The sequence below is a fragment of the Argopecten irradians genome, chromosome 12 (genome assembly GCF_041381155.1).
Source record: "Argopecten irradians isolate NY chromosome 12, Ai_NY, whole genome shotgun sequence".
NCBI classification, from domain to species: domain Eukaryota; kingdom Metazoa; phylum Mollusca; class Bivalvia; order Pectinida; family Pectinidae; genus Argopecten; species Argopecten irradians.
Window position 1 is genome coordinate 31,103,182 of NC_091145.1, and position 20,433 is coordinate 31,123,614.

General features: G+C 33.7%; 1 protein-coding gene and 1 long non-coding RNA gene across 5 annotated transcripts in view; both read left to right on the forward strand.

Annotated features, from left to right (window-relative positions):
- LOC138336962 (plexin-A2-like) overlaps positions 1–20,433 on the forward strand; it is a 112,614-nt gene that overhangs the window by 49,464 nt on the left and 42,717 nt on the right. For 2 of the 3 annotated variants that reach the window (XM_069286611.1, XM_069286612.1), the window contains 5 exons: positions 3,489–3,677; positions 4,362–4,490; positions 7,611–7,711; positions 18,764–18,908; positions 19,497–19,674. In XM_069286611.1, the coding sequence (XP_069142712.1) occupies positions 3,489–3,677; positions 4,362–4,490; positions 7,611–7,711; positions 18,764–18,908; positions 19,497–19,674 (742 nt within the window). The remainder of the gene's footprint in view (positions 1–3,488; positions 3,678–4,361; positions 4,491–7,610; positions 7,712–18,763; positions 18,909–19,496; positions 19,675–20,433) is intronic. The other variant, XM_069286613.1, reaches the window with a different exon arrangement.
- On the forward strand, positions 10,441–16,456 carry LOC138336965 (uncharacterized). Of its 2 annotated transcripts, XR_011210509.1 has the most exons (5): positions 10,649–10,900; positions 14,401–14,492; positions 14,706–14,798; positions 15,892–16,286; positions 16,401–16,456. It is a non-coding gene; the product is annotated as an uncharacterized lncRNA (long non-coding RNA). The 2 variants fall into 2 exon arrangements; XR_011210508.1 differs by lacking the exon at positions 16,401–16,456 and having other exon boundaries at positions 10,441–10,900; positions 15,892–16,237.

Here is a 20,433-nt window from a genome sequence, read left to right on the forward strand (position 1 = left end):
TGCAGGTCCTTAAAGTCAGCTTTGGTTTGGGTTGTGTTAGGCTTGAAATCTTCATGGTAGACTATTAAGGATGTATTTACATTACTGAGATGGACCAACTGTTTTATCTATATTGTCCCAATGGGATCTCGACTGGCCCTTAACATGTGTCGTTTACCAGTGCTGTATATAGTTAAAGTTTCTTCTTCTTATGCCCCTACAATAAAATGGGAATGGGATACAGCTTAAGCCATGTTCAGATCCTGTGCTGTCTTGTCCTTTCCAGATTCCTTTTAGCATTTATGTCTTACAAATATATATTTCTAGTTGATATACTATAAAACTTCCCATAGCGACCACCTGTGTAAGGAGACCACCGGCTTATTAAGACCAATGTTCATGGTCCAAAATCACCAATTTCAGCACGATTTAACCTCTGTCCCTTTATAGACAGGCTGGACTCTACCATGTATTATTATAGCTGATATCATTTTGCTTACGGGTATTTATTTTCTTGCAATTAAAGCTGAAAGTAAAAGATAAAGTTTCAGCTAATAAAGATTGAAGTGATTTGGGTAAAGGGCAATAGAAAAAAAAATGTCTATGCATGACTGTTTATTATGCAGATTACAGATTTATGACAAAAATATCCTTCAATATCAAGAAAATGCCATCGTCTGAAAAATTACCAGCTAGACAATATAGGCGAAATCAAACACTATTTTTTCCTCAATAAGAAAGAATTTACATGTATATGGAAATACACGTGTTGTTTGCATATGGTGTGTAATGTATCAAGCACTATTAATGTCTAGACTTAAGTCAATTTTTAAAGTTTGGACTTAGCCGTTTGATGTATTAGCCAACACTGACGAGGAACAGATGGAGGTGTAAAATGTAACAAGACGATGACTCAAATATCAAGTTGTTTATTGGACAACATGTGTAAAACAACATTACAAGACTGATAATGTTGGTCTCGGCAGCACCTAAACAAACATTCCTGGCTGGCGTCCTTTTAAGCTTTTTCATGGTGTCAAAATAAACATGTATGACTTACAATGTCTATATCTACATGTATCAAGGCTCTACCTTTGAAGTCCTTATCAGCTTCCAATACATGATAATATCAAAACCATATGACTCTTCAGGCACAGTCAACTTTTTGCCATACAGAGTTATGCCCCTTGATTTAGCTTTCCTATCCTATTTTTCGGGTTACATGTACTTTCCTTTTCCAATAAAGAAAAAGGTACAAGTAATAATGAGGAAAGGTCTCTCTTGTCATCGTAATAATGACAATTGTAATCACCTATTTTCTATAGGAGAGGAGGTTTGAATGCTAAGTACAGGGTATTATACACATATATCATAGAGAATGTGTTTTTATGTGAATAATGGTTATTTCTAATTTTCTACCTCCTTAAGTAAGAGTTGGTTAAAAACCCAACAGCTATGTATACAAGTGTTGATGCGATAATTAGTAAATTGCCACATATTCACAGCCAAACTGTAAGAGTATTAACTATTTTCCTGACAGCTTCTTGTTTATGAATATAAGTGTGCACTATCTAGTGTTATTATCACAGCCTTCCCCACTTTGTCATGGTCGTCAGAGATATAATTAAAGTTATCTTGTCTTAATTATCTCTGGAAATATTTATGCTTTGAGTTGTCTCACATCCCAACAGTTTACCAAATGTATGCAAACAGGTATACAGTATTTATTGATTATCTTAGGTAATTAGCTTCCTCTCAGATTATCAGGTGTCTGTTTTCAAAGGAATTGTCACTGTAGCCAGACAAAGATAAACAATTCTACATACCAAGGGTTTATTGTCCTTCCTTTATTTTCCTTATAATATAGTAATATATATCTCCCTTTCCTTTTTATCCAAGTTTAAATTTTCAGATATTCTGAAGAGTTACTTCCCTTTTTCATTGTACTAATGAGGTGTGATCTGTGAGAAAATTACAGTAACTAATGGGCTTTTTCAGCTTTGTTACTTTTTTCCTGTTTTACATCCCATGTTTCATTCTTGATGATGGTAAACAACATCTGTTGTTCATTTCCACAACTCAAAGTACTTGTTGTGATTGAGCAGAACGACAAAGTCTATTACGACATATCATGGAGCAATTCATGTATCACTTTAACAATTAATTGTATGATTCTATCATTCTCGCGTTCTCTCCAAGATGCGTTGCCTGTGAAAGTGTGTTTAGGTATCATTTGTTCTGTCTGTTAAGAGTTTTTTCCAATGGTTTCCTGATGACAACTTTCACTAGGGTTCTTTGATGTATGACCTCGGGGTTGGAATGCCATGATCTGGGGGAACACAATACAAGAACAAGGGCTATAGGCTGGTTTTTTCCCTCCTTCTCTCTGCTATTTTACCCCATTGCCACTCAAAGAAGACGAGAGGCAAATGGCAAGTTGTAGCAAAGGAAAGCCAATTATAAGTTTGGCATTTCGGTAATCTATACCACAAAAAAACCCTCCAAATTCCATAGCTGGTGTATGTTCACTCATAATCAGATGAAAGGGATATAAAATTCATAAGCTATCTTGGAAGGCAGGAACATGTGATTGAGGTTTACGCCAGTTTTAATTGGTCTGACTTTAGGATGGTAACACTCTGTAGAAATCTTACCGTTCCTTGTCACTTGGCTCGGCAAATAACCATCGATCTTAATGGCCATCACTGCTGGCTAAGGTTAAGTTTTTCTTTCATGCACAATCTCCAATTTTTTATTGACTAATTTCATCAGAAATGTAAATCACGTTAATTGAAAAGACCTGCGTACACAAATGTTACTGATTTACCGTGCAGTGCTTAGCATCAGATTCGCAAGCGGTCTTACTAAAAAACCTCGTATCAACAGACTTCGTGTTTTACGGGGAGAGATTAATGATATAAAGGTCGTTTTTGGATAGGAATCAGAAAAAATATTTTAAATGTGAAACACTTTAGTCTACATCGGTCTATCACTGCTACAAATTGCTATCAAATTGGAGACATTCTTCCATAGACTGCGTGGCATTAGAATTGGGATAGATACGCAGAGGTAGAAGATTATACCAAACGATTCGACCCAGTGGTGCGGGCAAACAATACGTTTCCCAGAAAAGTCATTTGGCGTTGATATAGATTTTGTTCTGAACTGTTTTCCCTTGATACATACAGTGTTTTAAATCTCTAGCTGTACTTACAATGTTCATGTTACAGACATAGGTAGATGTGTGTTGGCCTGAAAATAAAAATCAGTCCAATGGCACTTTATAGATACTGTAGCAAAGACTTTTGTTACGATACCTTGAATTCCTCATTTCTTTCCTGATGCAACCCTTATTACTGACTTTGAATTTTTGTTTCAAGACCAGTGATTCTGACTACTTGAGAGATTCTTTTGCAGATATATTTTTTAACAATTCCTTAAACTCTTCATTTGTTTCCTGACACAACCCTTATTATTAAATTTACAAGACTTTCAACTTTTGGTTACAGACTGGTGAGCCTGACTATTGCGGGAACTCCACAGACAGCAGACGGTATGGCCCAATCCAGGGACGGAACCCAATCTTCCAGACACCCATCATTGAATTTCCTCGGACTGTTCTCACTTCGGTGGCTGTCACTACCAAAAATAACAATGTCCTCCTATTTCTGGGTACCAAGGATGGCACTCTGAAAAAGGTAGTTGTTAAGAGGACAGTTGTCATCATGAAAACAGCATGTCTTGTTCTTACTGGTTCGAAGGTCTTAATTTACTTCAGGAAAATTAAGGGAAATTTATTGCCCCAAAAACACCAATGGCCTCTTTTAAGGTACCAAGGATATGGTAATCTAGAAAAGGTTAGAGTATCGCTGTTATCACAAAAAAACTAACTCAGCTGTCTATCCGCTAAGAAAGCCTGAATACAGCAGAAAATTTGTTGTTCATATAAACAACATTGTAAATAAAAAAAGGGGGGTTGGGAAGAGTGAAGAAAAGTGAGATCATAGATATATGAGGTTCTCAAAACTAAAAGTTCAGTTGTTCTGAGGGGTACATTCAATGGACTATACCTTCGTTTGTACTGTAAAGCAACATATTTTCGAATATGGTTACCAGGTAACTTTCACAGACAAATAGAAATCATAAAACTCAATTGCTTTGAAGAAGTGTGAAGTATATAGTATTGAAAAAAGCATAATTCTTAAAGAAGTTATAATTACCGTATAGGCATTATAAAGCGAAAGTATGTTGTTGTGAAAATCAGTTGGTTTGCAGTACAAGATACAGACAGGACATTGTGGTGTATCCATCACTATGAATCTCTGAACTCTGCTGTTACTTTGTCCTGTATTACCAGATATGGTGACTTTGTTATGCTCCAGGTAATTCAGTCGCCAGGCAACATCGTGACAGAAGTCCAGGAAATGGACGTGGAGGTGGGGCAACCAATCAAAAATGAGATCCACTTCAACAGAGACTCAAGCATGCTGTATGTCATCACAGATCATAAGGTATGGCATGTCACATTGATCTACACATAAAACAAATGGTTGTAAATTTTTAATATTAATAATTATGTCGAGTAATTTAGGGGTTGCTTAGTGAATGACACAGCAAGATAAAATATAATTATCCATAAGTGCTTTTTTAGTGCATAGTTATTTAGAAATAAAAGAAAAGAAAACACACTTGACAAGGCCTCACCCTCAAGAAACTAGCTTGCTATATTTGCCTTGACCATTAAGAAACTAGCCTGTTATATTTGGCTTGACCATTAAGAAACTAGCCTGCTATATTTGGCTTGACCATTAGGAAACCAGGCTGATATATTTGGCGTGACCATTAGGAAACTAGCCTGATATATTTGGTTTGACCATTAAGAAACTAGCCTGATATATTTGGTTTGACCATTAAGAAACTAGCCTGCTATATTTGGCTTGACCATTAAGAAACTAGCCTGCTATATTTGGCTTGACCATTAGGAAACTAGCCTGATATATTTGGTTTGACCATTAAGAAACTAGCCTGATATATTTGGTTTGACCATTAGGAAACTAGCCTGATATATTTGGCTTGACCATTTAGAAACAAGGCTGATATATTTGGTTTGACCATTTAAGAAACTAGGCTGATATATTTGGCTTGACCATTAAGAAACTAGCCTGCTATATTTGGTTTGACCATTAGGAAACTAGCCTGATATATTTGGCTTGACCATTTAGAAACTAGGCTGATATATTTGGTTTGACCATTAAGAAACTAGCCTGCTATATTTGTTTGACCATTAGGAAACTAGCTGCTTATTTGGTTTGACCATTAGGAAACTAGCCTGATATATTTGGCTTGACCATTTAGAAACTAGGCTGATATATTTGGTTTGACCATTAAGAAACTAGCCTGCTATATTGGTTTGACCATTAGGAAACTAGCCTGCTATATTTGGTTTGACCATTAGGAAACTAGCCTGCTATATTTGGTTTGACCATTAAGAAACTAGCCTGCTATATTTGGTTTGACCATTAGGAAACTAGCCTGATATATTTGGCCTGACCATTTAGAAACTAGGCTGATATATTTGGTTTGACCATTAAGAAACTAGCCTGCTATATTTGGTTTGACCATTAGGAAGCTAGCCTGCTATATTTGGTTTGACCATTAAGAAACTAGCCTGCTATATTTGGTTTGACCATTAGGAAACTAGCCTGCTATATTTGGTTTACCATTAGGAAACTAGGCTGATATATTTGCCTTAATGATAAGGAAACTAAAATCTGATATGTGGAGTGTCGATTGGGAAATTGGTCAGATATTGGCTTCATGACCAATAGTAAACTAACTCAATATGAAATGACAGCGGAACTATCCTGATATGGAATGTCGATCAGTACACTATTCTGATTTTAGCTGACTAACGGGAAATTTTAACTAACCTGATAAGGACTGAAAATGAAAAACTAACCTGATATGGAATTGCTATGCAGACACCATTCTTATATAAAATGACCATTAGTAAATTATACCCAATATCGACTGGCCTTGTAATGTTATGAAAGAGTTCCCTCCCTGAGTAAGTCCATCTGTATAAATAAATAAACAGGAAAATGGACACGGAATAGACATTGAATAATACCATACATTGTGTGTAGTCATTTCCAATTCCTCATGTCTGTGGCTTCAGGTATATTTCTTGTTTTGACCATCTAGTCCCTGTAATCCTTAATTAACTACGCCCCATAGGAAAGCACAGTCTGGGTACACAGACAGCTTAGGGTCCTATTCTGTAAAGTATTAACACCACCGCGTCAAGGCTTCATTAAGATGTTATAGATGGACCAGACAAAACTACCACCTAGGTCTCTAGGACCACCATCCATAATAATGTGGTGGCCAGACCTAAAGTACTGTGATGGGGATGTTTAGATGTTAGTTTAGCTGGTGATGTCACATTTATAAATCGTTCCTGATTAATGTTGTATGTACCATAGAGATTCGTATAGAAAATATTTATCAACAAAACAAGAATGGTTCTTGTCAAAGCAAGATGTCTTGTGATGTAGGTATTAATGAGAGATGCTAACACTTAATTCAGACAATATACATAAAGACATCTATTATAATTTCTTTTATTAAAATCAAAATGCGTGCGCCTGAGTATAATACAGTCTTTTGTTATCTACATTAGTATAATGACACTACCATAGTTATTAACTGTTTACAGTCGTTTACAGTCATTTACAGCCGTTTACAGTCCTCGTAATGTGTAAAAGAAAGGCACCCAGCTCCTTAAATCTTGCCAGTATCTTTCTAGCCCTGAAAAAAATATGAAATTCAAGTAAAAAAAAAATCACCTTGAAACCACAAGTCTGTGTGCTTTAAAAGCAGTTGATGTCAGTCTTCATGAGGCAGACTGCATCTTTATTTTCACTGCCTCTGCTTTTGATTACGGTCTGTCGGAATAAAGTCCGGCCTCCAAAACACACACCAGCTCCAGCACAAAGCTATGGCTTTGTGTCTTTGTAAGATAATTCTACACTGTCAACTTGTTTAGTTTCGTCAAGTTAATGATGTTTCCTTTGGTGCTTGGGGGTAATTTTATTTATTTTTTTCTTCTGAGGCCATGTTTGGAGAAAGAAATAAACAGTTCGGAATAAAACCCAAATCTGAATACACAGAGTGCTATTTCTAACTCTGTGAAGGAAATCCTGTTTATCTTTTTTAATCTGAATAATTATGAGATAGTAGAGATAGATGAAAGATCCAATTGCAATAAAATATATTAATTGGAAAATGCAAAATGTAATAAATGTGCAAATGTTTAGTGTAACAAGTACATGTAAGTTTGTGAATGCTGCACATGCACAGATTTTAAACACTGCATTTGACCTAGAAGTGCCCAGTGTGTTACAATAGATGTTTAGTAAGACCAAATTTGTACTAGTCTTTATAAAATGAAGGCAAAAAAAAAATTTGCAAAAGAAAATAAATCAAGAAACCAGTGTTGATCTTAAGCTTAAACTTTTTTACCTGAAAATTGGGCACACAGATTATTCATTATACCCCCATCTCCCCTCCAATAACATGAACATTTCTGTACCCATTTTGTATAATACCTGATTTATTTTCTGTTTCAGCTCGTACTGGTTGACCTGCGACACTGTGAGGAAAAAACATCATGTGAGGAGTGTACTGGTTCTCCCGACCCTGTGTGTGGCTGGTGTGTCATGGAAAACAGGTATGGAGTAGATTATAATACTGGTTCACAGGTCCCTGTGTGTGGCTGGTGTGTCATGGAGAACAGGTATAAAGTTTTTTTTATAATACTCCTGTTCACAGGTCCCTGTGTGTGCCCAGGGGAAAAATAGGTACTTTGAGGTATACCTAAAGTGTACCTATCAGAATAGGTACGTTTTAGGTATACCTAAAAGATACCTATGGTTTTTGAGATATACCTAAAATGTACCCGATTTGGACTTTGAAATTCTCAAAGTACCTAAAACATACCCAATTTGGACTTTGAAATTCTCAAAGTACCTAAAACATACCCAATTTGGACTCTGAAATTCTCAAAGTACCTAAAATGTGCCTATGGTGGACTTTGAATATTTTAGAAATACCTATAATGTACCTACCCAGTGGGCACATAACGTCCGGACAACATTTTGGCAACGTTTTATTTAGGTTGCGACGTCGGGGACATTCTGACAATGTTGTGAGAACGTTTTTCTCCAAACGTCCTCACGACATTAGCAGTTGACGTCCTGAGAATGTTTTTATATGGTTAGGAAAAAAAACTTTGACAATAATTTAATATATTTCAAAAAGTATTATTGTTGGAAACAACTTTTAAAGGAAGCGAATGAATCTATTCAAATAGTGATACATACAAGTAGGCCTTATATTTTTCAATAATTATTAACTAATAAAAAAATAATTAATCATTTTTCGTACTTTTAAATAGTTTTATTTTTTAATTACAGATACAATAGGTATTAATTGAATAGATGAAAACAAAACAAAAAGTATAATTATAAATACCAAGTTTACATACCGATTATTACGTCAAATATGTAAACTACCGAGTTATGATAAAAGAGTTGTGTTACCTCCCTTTCATTTTAAAGTTTATCCGCTAGGGGTCGGTATTAACTAATTAAAACAAAAAATTAAAATCATTAGAATAAAGCGTCTTTTTTATACCAATAAATTGTGATTTTATTTATATGACATTTTACATATTTTCCCCGCACACTACAGAAACTAGGAGTGGAAACTCGTAAAGATTTGTTTGCGCGGTTATTTTTCACTTCCGGTTCTTTGTTCATTCAAACTTTGTGTACACACGTGCTTCACACGGATAACATTTCTTAGCCTAGACAGCATCCAAACAGGATATATAACTTCCAGATATCGACAGATATTTCAAAGTAAGTCTTTGTTGATTCGTATACAAACTTGTTTTTAAAAGAATGTGTTTATTATATTATATCGCGGTAAGTTATTTTATCTATATGTGTAGTCAGTATTTTGAGTATGTATACATACATTAACTTATACAAATTCCCTGATGTGCCTGTATCCTATTTGTGTTTTTATTTATGTAATAACGTACCGGCACATGAAAAATATATCGTCTAAATCATTATATAGATGTTTAATGTTTTATTCTGTTTTTCTTTTACAGATGATAATGCTTACATAAGTACACACGGAAGTACGTGAAATGGCTCCTACACAAACAGTCTAGGTGGAAGTTGTCGCACCTATTTCATGCAGGATGAGCAGAAGACATTAAAATATTATATAAACACTATATTTTGTTGTTATTGTATTTCAAAATACTAGAATAATGAAAATAAACAACGTAACATACAAACGTTGTGAAAACATTATATGAAAACATTCGGCGGACGTTGTCAAAAAACGTTCCCCAAACTTTCATTTGCAACCTTTTTGAAACCTAAATGCAACGTTGCGATCGGACCTAATAAAAACGTCCTCCGGATGTTGTGTGCCCACTGGGTAGTTTCAACTTAGTTTTTTTTTTTAGACTACCTAAAATGTGCCTCATATTGACTTCATTTCTGAATGTTACAAAGTACCTAAAATGTACCTATTTTTGACTTAGGATTTTTCCATGCCAGGTCCAAGTATCTGAAATATGTTAGGATGGAGTAATATGTGACTATGATAAATTGATTCATGTACATATTAAGACTTGAATATATTCTACATTCTCAAATGTACTTCTTTCCTGTGTTTTCTGTGAATTAAATTACATGTAGTCTTGCAATTGGATGTGTCAAATTTCCTCAGAAATTTTCGTTTAATTATCTTCAAATATATAATCATTATTTAAACACAATAATACTATAAATTCATTATTTTTCCTTTTCAACATTTGTATAATCTTCTGTTCATCATTTAATCACAGTTATTTGAAAATTATAAGAAACAAATATGCTTGGTTTATGACGGTAATCAAAATCACAGGGCATTTCTAAACATGTAAATTTTCACACCTGCATTGGCATTAACTTAAATCTTCCCAAACATGGCCAATTTTTAAAATTGTTTCACATCTTACAGGATGTAATAAACCATGTTTAGAACATTATGAAATAATTTTGATGACTTTCAGAAATAAATCCTTTAAATTTACATACAATTAAACAACTATCCATACATTCCATTAAAAGGGGTCTGGGGCCCATTATCCAGCTTGGATTAAACAAACACTCTACTTTATAGGTATGGAAATTATCGTTCAAATTAGTGATAAGCACACGTGTAGTGAACATGTTCCCCAAGCTGCATGCCGTAAACCGATATGTATACAGTAAACAATTTTGTCGTAAATAGCTAGTCAGACTGATACTTGTGAGTAAATATTCTTTCCATTACAATAATACCAGGAATACTTTATTTATTTACTTTCATCAATTATCAACATCAAAAATTGGTCGAAATATTTGTGCTGAAAGCTTCACTGACTGACTGGGGCACAGTCTGCATGCCGGAAACCAACAGTAAACACCGTTGTAGTAAATACGCTGTCGCTGATTAAATTATCTTTCTACTAGAATAACACCAGAAACACTTCAGTTATACAATTAAATCAATTAAAAACTTCACCAGTTGAAATATTTGCCGAAAGTCTCACGGAGACAATGATTTGTTTATGATGTACAGGGGAATCCCGGCCGGGGAATCCCCTTTGTTAATCACGTGACTTTTCGCGGGAAAATAGAGGAAGGTGTTTACGGAAGTATTTGAAAATGTAAACAACCCAGGCTCTGCTTTGCCGTGCCTACAGACGATGTTTTTGTCCTGTATAACCACAGAAAATCAACTTGATGGGGGTTTATTTCATGCTTGTTAGCTGATTCATCAATCACGGCAAGTTTAATATGTCAGAATGCAGGTACGTTTTCAATTTTCACCGTAGCTCAAATTACCGGTTACAAGCAGCAGGTTGTAAAATTTTAAAAATATCACAGAACCAAAATTTCTTGTTTTGGTAAATAAATAAGTCGTATAACTACTGAAAGCATGGCTTAGATTATTAGTATACCAAGTATTTCATGAATTTTGGACATAATTTAGATGAGTTTGAACGATTTTGATTGTTTATTATTATTATTATTTTTGAATTCACGGTTTGAGAAGAAAATATGTAGGCCTACTGTCTATTTGTTATTTAGCTCAAAAAGTGTCTTTTATGGGTTTTGGTATGTAAGTTGTGATGTTTTGCACACCATATACTATTATTGAATTAAAAAATGTAACTTGTAATATTAATATATATCTGGACGTTGTCTTCATGCTGGCAACAGAAAAGTAGGTCTCATCAATAATCGTCACCGACATTGAAAAGAACGAGAGTGTCCGGGTAATTTTCCTTAATATTCTGTTAAACAAAGCTGCAAAACTTTGATGATTGAAAGCTGTTACAAATATGCATGGAATATTTTGAAATACAAAGCATTTTATGGGTCCATATTTGCATGTAATTGGCTGGATTTTGATTAATTAAAATTATAATTCAAATATAAATTTGTGAAATTTATTTTTAAATTGGATACATAGTCTTATATGAATAAAGAAATCAAGCTATAGAAAGTAGAAGATATATAGTTATCTTCAATTTGTACATAAATATGAAATTAAAATTTATTTGTTTTATATTTTGGAATTTTATATACAGTATATTTCATATTTATGGTTCTAATGATTTAGTATTTATCTTGGTGAAAGGACCTCTTTCACGAACAATGGAAATTTGCCCACGAACCAATTTTTATTAAAACTAAATCTTACATGTAGCATCATTATTGCAAACCCTTGAAATACGTTTAAAAAATTCAAAAGGTCCCAGGGGCCTGTGCTGTGGCCAAATTAATGTTGCCCAGTAGAGGTGTATGACAGGGTTCCCTTTTTGATCCAAAAAGGTATCAAAATAATGTTTTTTATGTCATAAAACTGTATTATTTTCTGAAGAGTATAAATAATTGCATATTATGATCACAAAAAATGTAGGCAAAATGTGACAAATAAAAATTTGGGCTACATTTTAAAAGACAGAAAATATCGAAATTTTGGGTGTTATTTTCGGCCCATGTCAATTATTAACAATGGTAAATTCACCCACTTCCAGTTTGAGTGCACCAATAATATTTTCGAAAAAGTTGGCTCATTACCTGAAGTGAATATTGTGAAAATTTCAGAAAAATTGTGGACCGGTAAAATTTGTCGTTTAAAGGTTATAATATAGCAAGGTCTATTTTTTAGGCAGTATTACACTGTGGTCGCACCACGGCCCTTTTCAATCTTAAAATTGAGAAAACAAAGAAAGTAATTGCTTAATCTTATTTAATACTCATTAGTTACGTTAAATGTAAAGTAATAGTATGATTTTATAACCTATATATTGTAGAATAATCAAAATATTGAATCACAATAACAAAGTATTTCGGAATTTTTAGGGCATTATCGTTCACTTTTCAAGCTAGATAATGATTGCAACTGCATTCTCAGAAATATTCTTTTTATTTACTGCTGAAAGGCATATAAAGTAAAATAATAACAAAATTTAGAAAAAAAAATGGGTTGGAGTAGATTATTATGTAAGAGAATCAAGTTTTTTACCAATTTTCACACATCCAGTATATTAGTACATATATGTATAATGTTGTTGTTTTTCAAAATATTGTGCTTTCAAAGTGTTGGCAATGGCATCAAATCACACCATTACACACAAGTTTTTGTTTAAATAAAACATAGACAAATTGATTATTTTTTTCGTTCAAAATTGTATTAATTTTACTATATTAAGTATTTCTTAGCAGTTTAATATTTAGATTGTTCAGAACATTTTGTGATCAACCAACTGAAGTTTGATTTCGAGTTTTTGCATTTTTTTCAGAATTTTCATGAATTCCATATAGATAAACTAAGTTCAGTTCAAAAAACAACAGCATCTTTTATGGTTAACGAAACAGTCAAATGTTTTTGAGGTCCATAGTTTTATTTTTCATAATTAGCTTTGTGTATCGTAAACACATCATACTATCAATCACAATGGCATAAGGTTTATCATTTCAGGTATTAAATTTAATTTTAATTTTATTTAATTTTCTAATTATATAATAATACTAACATGGAATTCAGATATGATTATTGAAAATAAAGATACAATCACGTTTTGATGATCTACTTACAGATAACGTCTATTTTCATTATTAAAACTGCTTCATTCAGTTAGTTATTTTGCAAGATTAAAGAAGTATTTGCCATTAATGTATCTAAATCTGAAATGATACATAAATGAGTTTTCCCGACCAAATTAAACTTAAAATCTAAAACAATACAATATGTAAAAGTGATTAGATTTACATTTGTTAGCATGAATCAACATAAATGTTAATCTATCAGAAGTGTTAGCCCTTCAAATAATTGAACTACTGTAGGTTTGTAACATGACCCATGTAACCTGGTAACTATTCCCTGTCAAACCACACAGTTACAGAATCCCATTTTAATCACTCTTTTCACTGTAAATATGCTCTATAATTACAAAATAAATCATTAGAACAGTACATATTAGTGAAGCTACTTCAAATGCAAAACAGCTTATTGTGGTCATAAAAACACCAAATGTTTTGTAATTTTGATTATGTAAAACTTAATTTTTCTACAATGTTTCACTAAATAAATCAATTTGAAATCATATCAAGCGTTACAGATGAGAATTGGATTATACATTAATGTTGACATCGTTAGATTCGTGATTAATGATTCAAAATAAGCATATTCATAGCATTATGTAACGTTACTAAAAATAGACCTTGCTATATTATAACCTTTAAACGACAAATTTACCGGTCCACAATTTTTCTGAAATTTTCACAATATTCACTTCAGGTAATGAGCCAACCTTTTCGAAAATATTTTTGGTGCACTCAAACTGGAAGTGGGTGAATTACCATTGTTAATAATTGACATGGCCGAAAATAACACCCAAAATTTCGATATTTTCTGTCTTTAAAATGTAGCCAAAATTTTATTTGTCACATTTTGCCTACATATTTGTGATCATAATATGTAATTATTTATACTCTTCAGAAAATAATACAGTTTTATGACATAAAACATTATTTTGATACCTTTTTGGATCAAAAAGGGAACCCTGTCATACACCTCTACTGGGCAACATTAATTTGGCCACAGCACAGGCCCTGGGACCTTTTGAATTTTTTAAACGTATTTCAAGGGTTTGCATTAATGTTGCTACATGTAACATTTAGTTTTAATAAAATTGGTTCGTGGGCAAATTTCCATTGTTCGTGAAAGAGGTCCTTTACTTCTTGATGTATATATGATGCTTCCAATTAACTTGTAATGATTCATATAATTTTTTTCCAGGAATATCAGAATGGGCCATGGTGAGGAAAGAAGAAAACAATCACAAGTTAGACCAATTACTGGAGATTTGCACCAATCAGACACTTTCATTGGTAAAAATACTCATAAATATGGAAATGAATTGTGAATTATCAATGTTTGTGTGCAAAAGCAACTAATCAATTCATTCACAAATCTAGATGAATTAAAATATTAATTGAAATGATGATAATTCTAATTGAGAAACCACTAACATATTACATCATTCTTATAATTATTATAATTGGTCGCTATCCTTCATTCATTTTTTTTTTTACTTTCATCAGGTAATACTGCTGTGTGCATTGGAGTTAAAAAGTGGAGAAGACACTTCCCCCGGCATATACACTACAAAAGATGATTATATTACGCGTGGTAATGTATGTAAGGATTTTATTAAAATAGATTAATTTCATGTACATGTAGGGTAAACTTCATGTTTAGTTTATTTTCAGTGTTGTATGCAAAGCAAATGTGACTTAAGGTATTTAATAGTTAAATGAGGGGAAACAATTAAAAAAAAAAACCACTAAAATATCCTTTTTGGTGATAAAATCAATTCTTTATTAGGTAATGTTCTTTTTCGAAAACTTTTCCAGGTCCTAAATGTAAAATCAAGACCTTGATTTCAAAGGGTTATATGATCACTTATAACCTTGATTTTGCTGGAACATATCATAGCCGAAACTGAAGGCAGTTCAAGAGAAAAAACTGACCAATCACAGGCCTGCAGCAGATCTAGAGATTTAGTGATGCTCAACTTCAAAGCCATGCAATGTACAGTTAATTGAGTCTTTTGATGTATATCAAAGGACCAAACTATCTTCTCATCTGATGTCATACACAGAGCCTTCAGTTTCGCTATGACATATTCCCAGGGTGTAAAAGATTATAAGTGATCGTTACCCCTGGAAATCTAGGATGGGCCAAGTATTTCTAGGCTCTTATACCTATACTTCAATTCACTGGAACTTCTTGGTTTTATATCTGGTGGGTTATCATGACCTACATTGTGACCTTTGACATACATATACAACTAAGAATAGTCTAACATATTTACAGTAGGACTTTAGTTAATGGTGGAGATGTGGAATGGTAGTCTCATTGAAAGAAATTCTTGTTGACTGTTCAATCAAAATGTGTAAGCATTTGTTTCCCTAAGTTGAGTAAAACAATTTTTAATGAGCTTATTATAATAAAGCGTTTTGATTTGTTAATATTAGCGGAAACTTCAATATGTCTGCATCCAATGATGTAAAGTGGCCTTGCTTCATATTTTGTTAACTCTTGTTAACTCCTTCTGAATGTTTGCATATCTAGAATGCCGTTGTTTTAGATGGTGTAAACCATTCATCAAATCTTTCAAAAACTGTTTCAGTGTTGAATTGCATTAGTGATTACATATTTCGATAACTACTGGTGTTTGGATCTTTTGGATTCCTGCATGCTTTAATATTACCATTATTCTTTCAGTAAACTCCAACAAGAATCACCAGAACAACATTATCCTGTGCAAATCCGTCCACATTGTGAAGAGATATATTCATCAGTTGCAATCGACATGGAAACACTGTACCCTTTCCTAAGATTACATCGCCACATCCAGTGTCTTATGATGGATTAATTGATGTGAAAATGCTAAAAGGACATGGATAGTAAAGCTTTTGAAAATTACTGCATCGAACAGTGACTATGTATCTTGAATGATGTATTCAACTATCAATAAATATTATGTTGATTATTTTTGTGACTTGAAATTGATCAGATTTGTTTTGTTTAAAAAGCAATTTTTAAAATTACAATAAACTTTTTAAATGTTTTCTATTTTCATATTTCTATATCATGTTTTTAATGAGTTGTGAGTTCATGTTAAAAAACATGGGACATGTTTTAGATAGCTTTCGGGTACGTTTTAGGTAGCTCTCGGGTATGTTTTAGGTAGCTTTCGGGTATGTTTTAGGTAGCTTTCGGGTATGTTTTAGGTAGCTCTCGGGTACCTTTTAGGTAGCTTTCGGGTATGTTTTAGGTAGCTTTCGGGTACCTTTTAGGTAGCTTTCGGGTATGTTTTAGGTAGCTCTCGGGTACCTTTTAGGTAGCTTTCGGGTTTGTTTTAGGTAGCTCTCGGGTACCTTTTAGGTAGCTTTCGGGTATGTTTTAGGTAGCTTTCGGGTATGTTTTAGGTAGCTCTCCGGTATGTTTTAGGTAGCTTTCGGGTACATTTTAGGTAGCTTTCGGGTATGTTTTAGGTAGCTTTCGGGTATGTTTTAGGTAGCTCTCGGGTACCTTTTAGGTAGCTTTCGGGTATGTTTTAGGTAGCTTTCGGGTATGTTTTAGGTAGCTCTCGGGTACATTTTAGGTAGCTTTCGGGTATGTTTTAGGTACTTTGTATGTTTCGGGTATCTTTTAGGTATATTTCTCTGGGTATGTTTTAGGTAGCTTTCGGGTATGTTTTAGGTAGCTTTCGGGTACATTTTAGGTAGCTTTCGGGTATGTTTTAGGTACTTTGTATGTTTCGGGTATCTTTTAGGTATATTTCTCTGGGTATGTTTTAGGCACATCATGCCACTAGGCACATATTAGGTATACCTAAACTGTGCCTAAAACATACCTAAAATGTACCTATATTGACTATATAAAACCCCACATCATTCTCCCTCTTTTTCTTTCTTACCATAAAAGTACCTAAGGTATACCTTAGGTACACCTAAAAAAGTACCTAAAAGGTACCTATTTTTCCCCTGTGTGGCTGGTATGTTATTGAGAAAATGTATAAAATAGATTATAATACTCCTGGTTCCCAGGTCCCTGTGTGTGACTGGTATGTAATGGAGAACAGATATAAAGTAGATTATAATACTGGTTCACAGGTCCCTGTGTGTGACTGGTGTGTCATTGAGAACATGCAGGTGTGAAATAGATTATAATACTCTGGTTTCCAAGACCCTGTGTATACCTTATAGTCCTTGGGAATAATAGGTATAAAATCTACCAAACTATAATTTTCATGGGGCTAATTTCATATATTTTTCTTAACATAAGGAAGTCCCTTTAATGAAAACTCACCAAAACAAAGCATTACAAAATGTTCCATGACCCTGTGTGTAACTAATATGTAACAGAGACTAGCTTTGTATAGCTTTCCTCGTTCATATGTCTTGTGTTCTAATTCAATCAGATCACAGTAGTAGTATGTATTCGGTTTCTAAAACTTCAATAATAATAAGAATTATCCTTTATATTAAGCAGGCAGCCAGTAATTTCTAAAATAAGTATGCGCTGAAACTATATATAAAACTCAGTTTCACTTGGTAATTTATTGCATTTTCTGTAATGTAAACGATTTATTTTACAGTGTACACAGGGCATCTCACATTATCACAGAATCTGCCTACCTAGGGGACTTTATTAGTCAATTCCTCGGTTTTAAGCTTGACTCTATAGAGCGTTGGATCTGGTCTAGACTACAGATTGTAAAATATTCATATGATGTAGGCCGAATGGTGTTATCTTTGATTCCTGTTTGCTTTTAAAGACATTAAAATGCCTTTGAATTTGTATGATGTGAAGATGTTAACACATTGTGGAGGGGAGACAACTGTTGTAAAAAGCAGCTGTCGACTGGGGCCCCCTGTGGTATGCCTGTGTAAGATACAATTGATATGTATATTATCTCTGGGTCGGATTTATGTATTGGATCTGAAAAATTTACATATACTTTCAAAATTGAAACATAACTGGTAGGTGAAAACAGAATTATCAGTTGTGTGAGGTAAAAGAGTTTAACAGATATAGCTTATCGGATATCTAAATTAGTTAACAAATAGCCACAGGAACTACATGATTTCACAACATAACTGGTTGTAACCGTGGAAACAAAAGCAATTCAATAAAAAATTCCAAAGTTTACATATATCTCCATGGCTATTGATACCATTACTAACTACCACAGACCATTACATAAAAGATATAATACATAGTATTTATTCCTCATCTCGTTTTGCTTATCAACCATGACTACCACATATATTCAAACCTGTTTTAGCGACCACCTCTGTAAAATAATAAGACCCCAAATGGCCCCATTTATTCAACCTTTGTATAAAGACCACCTGGCTCTAAAGACCCCACTTTCTTTGTCCCTAGGGGGGTGTTTATAGACAGGTTTGACTGTCTAACCAGTGGAATCCATAGGAAAGCCCTTTGCATGTGTTTTCTTTACTTTAACAAACTCTATTTTATTGTTGTTTTATGGAATGAATGCCATGAATATTATTTAGAAATTCCTTCTCTAATGACCTCGTTATATCTGATGTCTCAAATTACCTCGTTATATCTGATGTTATAGATGTTTGGAGCAGGCTAGCTGTCCATCCTCCGCAGTCTATCCCCATTGGTTACCGGCTAAACAGGGAGCGTGTGCTAAAATGGTCGAGGTCCAACCCCACATCCTCAGTTACGAGAAACTGGACACAGACATGGAGAAACAGCAGGTGACATAGAGCTGGGATAGTCATGTTATTCTTTAGCAAATAAGTATAGGATCTCAAAAAGGCTCTCAGAAAAATAACAAAAACTTAGTAAACTCACACAACTTCAATAACCAATGTTTCGAAGAATTTCACTGTCAAAATATATTCCGAAAATCCAGTCAAGGCAGCCATTTTGTCATGCTGTTCTCAAATCCTGACGTCATGTCATTGTTTATAGATGTCATGACGTCTCCACGGATTTTATAGCCAATGAAATCGCTCCAAGTTATATTTCACTACCGACATATTGCCAAAATATATTTATAATTTGATTAAAGTTACTAGATATCAGATAGATTACATACTATAATAAACCAAATTTGTGTTCTTATTTTGACACCTCTGATATGCAATGGAGGGCATTTAATTTCATCCCTGTGTTCGTCGCAGCTTTTATAAGAAGACGTTTTCAGATATTTTACTGTGTCACACATATTATGGTGTCAGGTCAGTTCATTTAAAGTTGGAAAAAATGGAAATGTTTGTTATTATCAGCTTTATCAAGAATGTAATGACCTTATAGATAATTTGAGTGTCTATTATTTCCAGATTACATTTCGACTACAGGAGATCATGTTGAGCCCCAGAGATACAGACAATATTGAGCTGTTGTGTTACTTCTCCGGCCAGAACACCATGTCTAAGACCGCCGCCCAGATAAATGGTGAGACGGTAACGTGCCCATTACCGTCGCGACCAAAGTTCCCAGTACTGCCCGAGGGTAAGGGTGAGTAGTATGCTGGGCCGTCCTCGCTTTAACCCGCTTCTTAACGAGTAACCTAATTAACATGTAATAGTTGTCACATTCACTAACTACATCTACTTCGGGTGGTAACAACAAAAGTTTTTTTGAACAGTTGAACTTCAATGTATCGCTCATCTTAACGTTATACTAAGTTAAAAAGAAAAAAATAATATAAAAATAAAAGAAATTATTTTTTCTCAAATATCTTATAGCTTGTGAACAGTGTCACCTGTCAAAACCAGACCTTGTCTATGGATTTCTGTTAATCTGACATTTTCCTTCTTGATTACAGTAATTAAAACCTGTATAATCCAGAAACCTAGATATACCAACCAAATATGGTGTTTCCAACAGGTTTAAACAAGTTATACTGTGCATCTAGTACCTTGCAATTTTGTTTTGGCGGGATAACTTGAGATTTCAAAATTTTCGACCATAAATACTGTGAATTATTTTGCAATTCTGTCAATTTCTTTGTTTTTCGAAATTCCATTATGATTTATTTTGATAAGAAGATTGAAATAATTGAATGTGACCACTAACACAGTTCAGAATGGTATGATATGTTTTGAATGAGTAAAGCTTTGAAAACATTAGTCTTCACTATTGAAGTTTTGTAAATAAATGTTGAATTTTCAAAGCTTTGCTTAATATCTGTTGCTTGAAAAAGTTTACTGCACAGTAAATAAGAGTATTCATGTTCGTTGCCAAACTCGGATAACCTATAGTAAAAGACTTCTA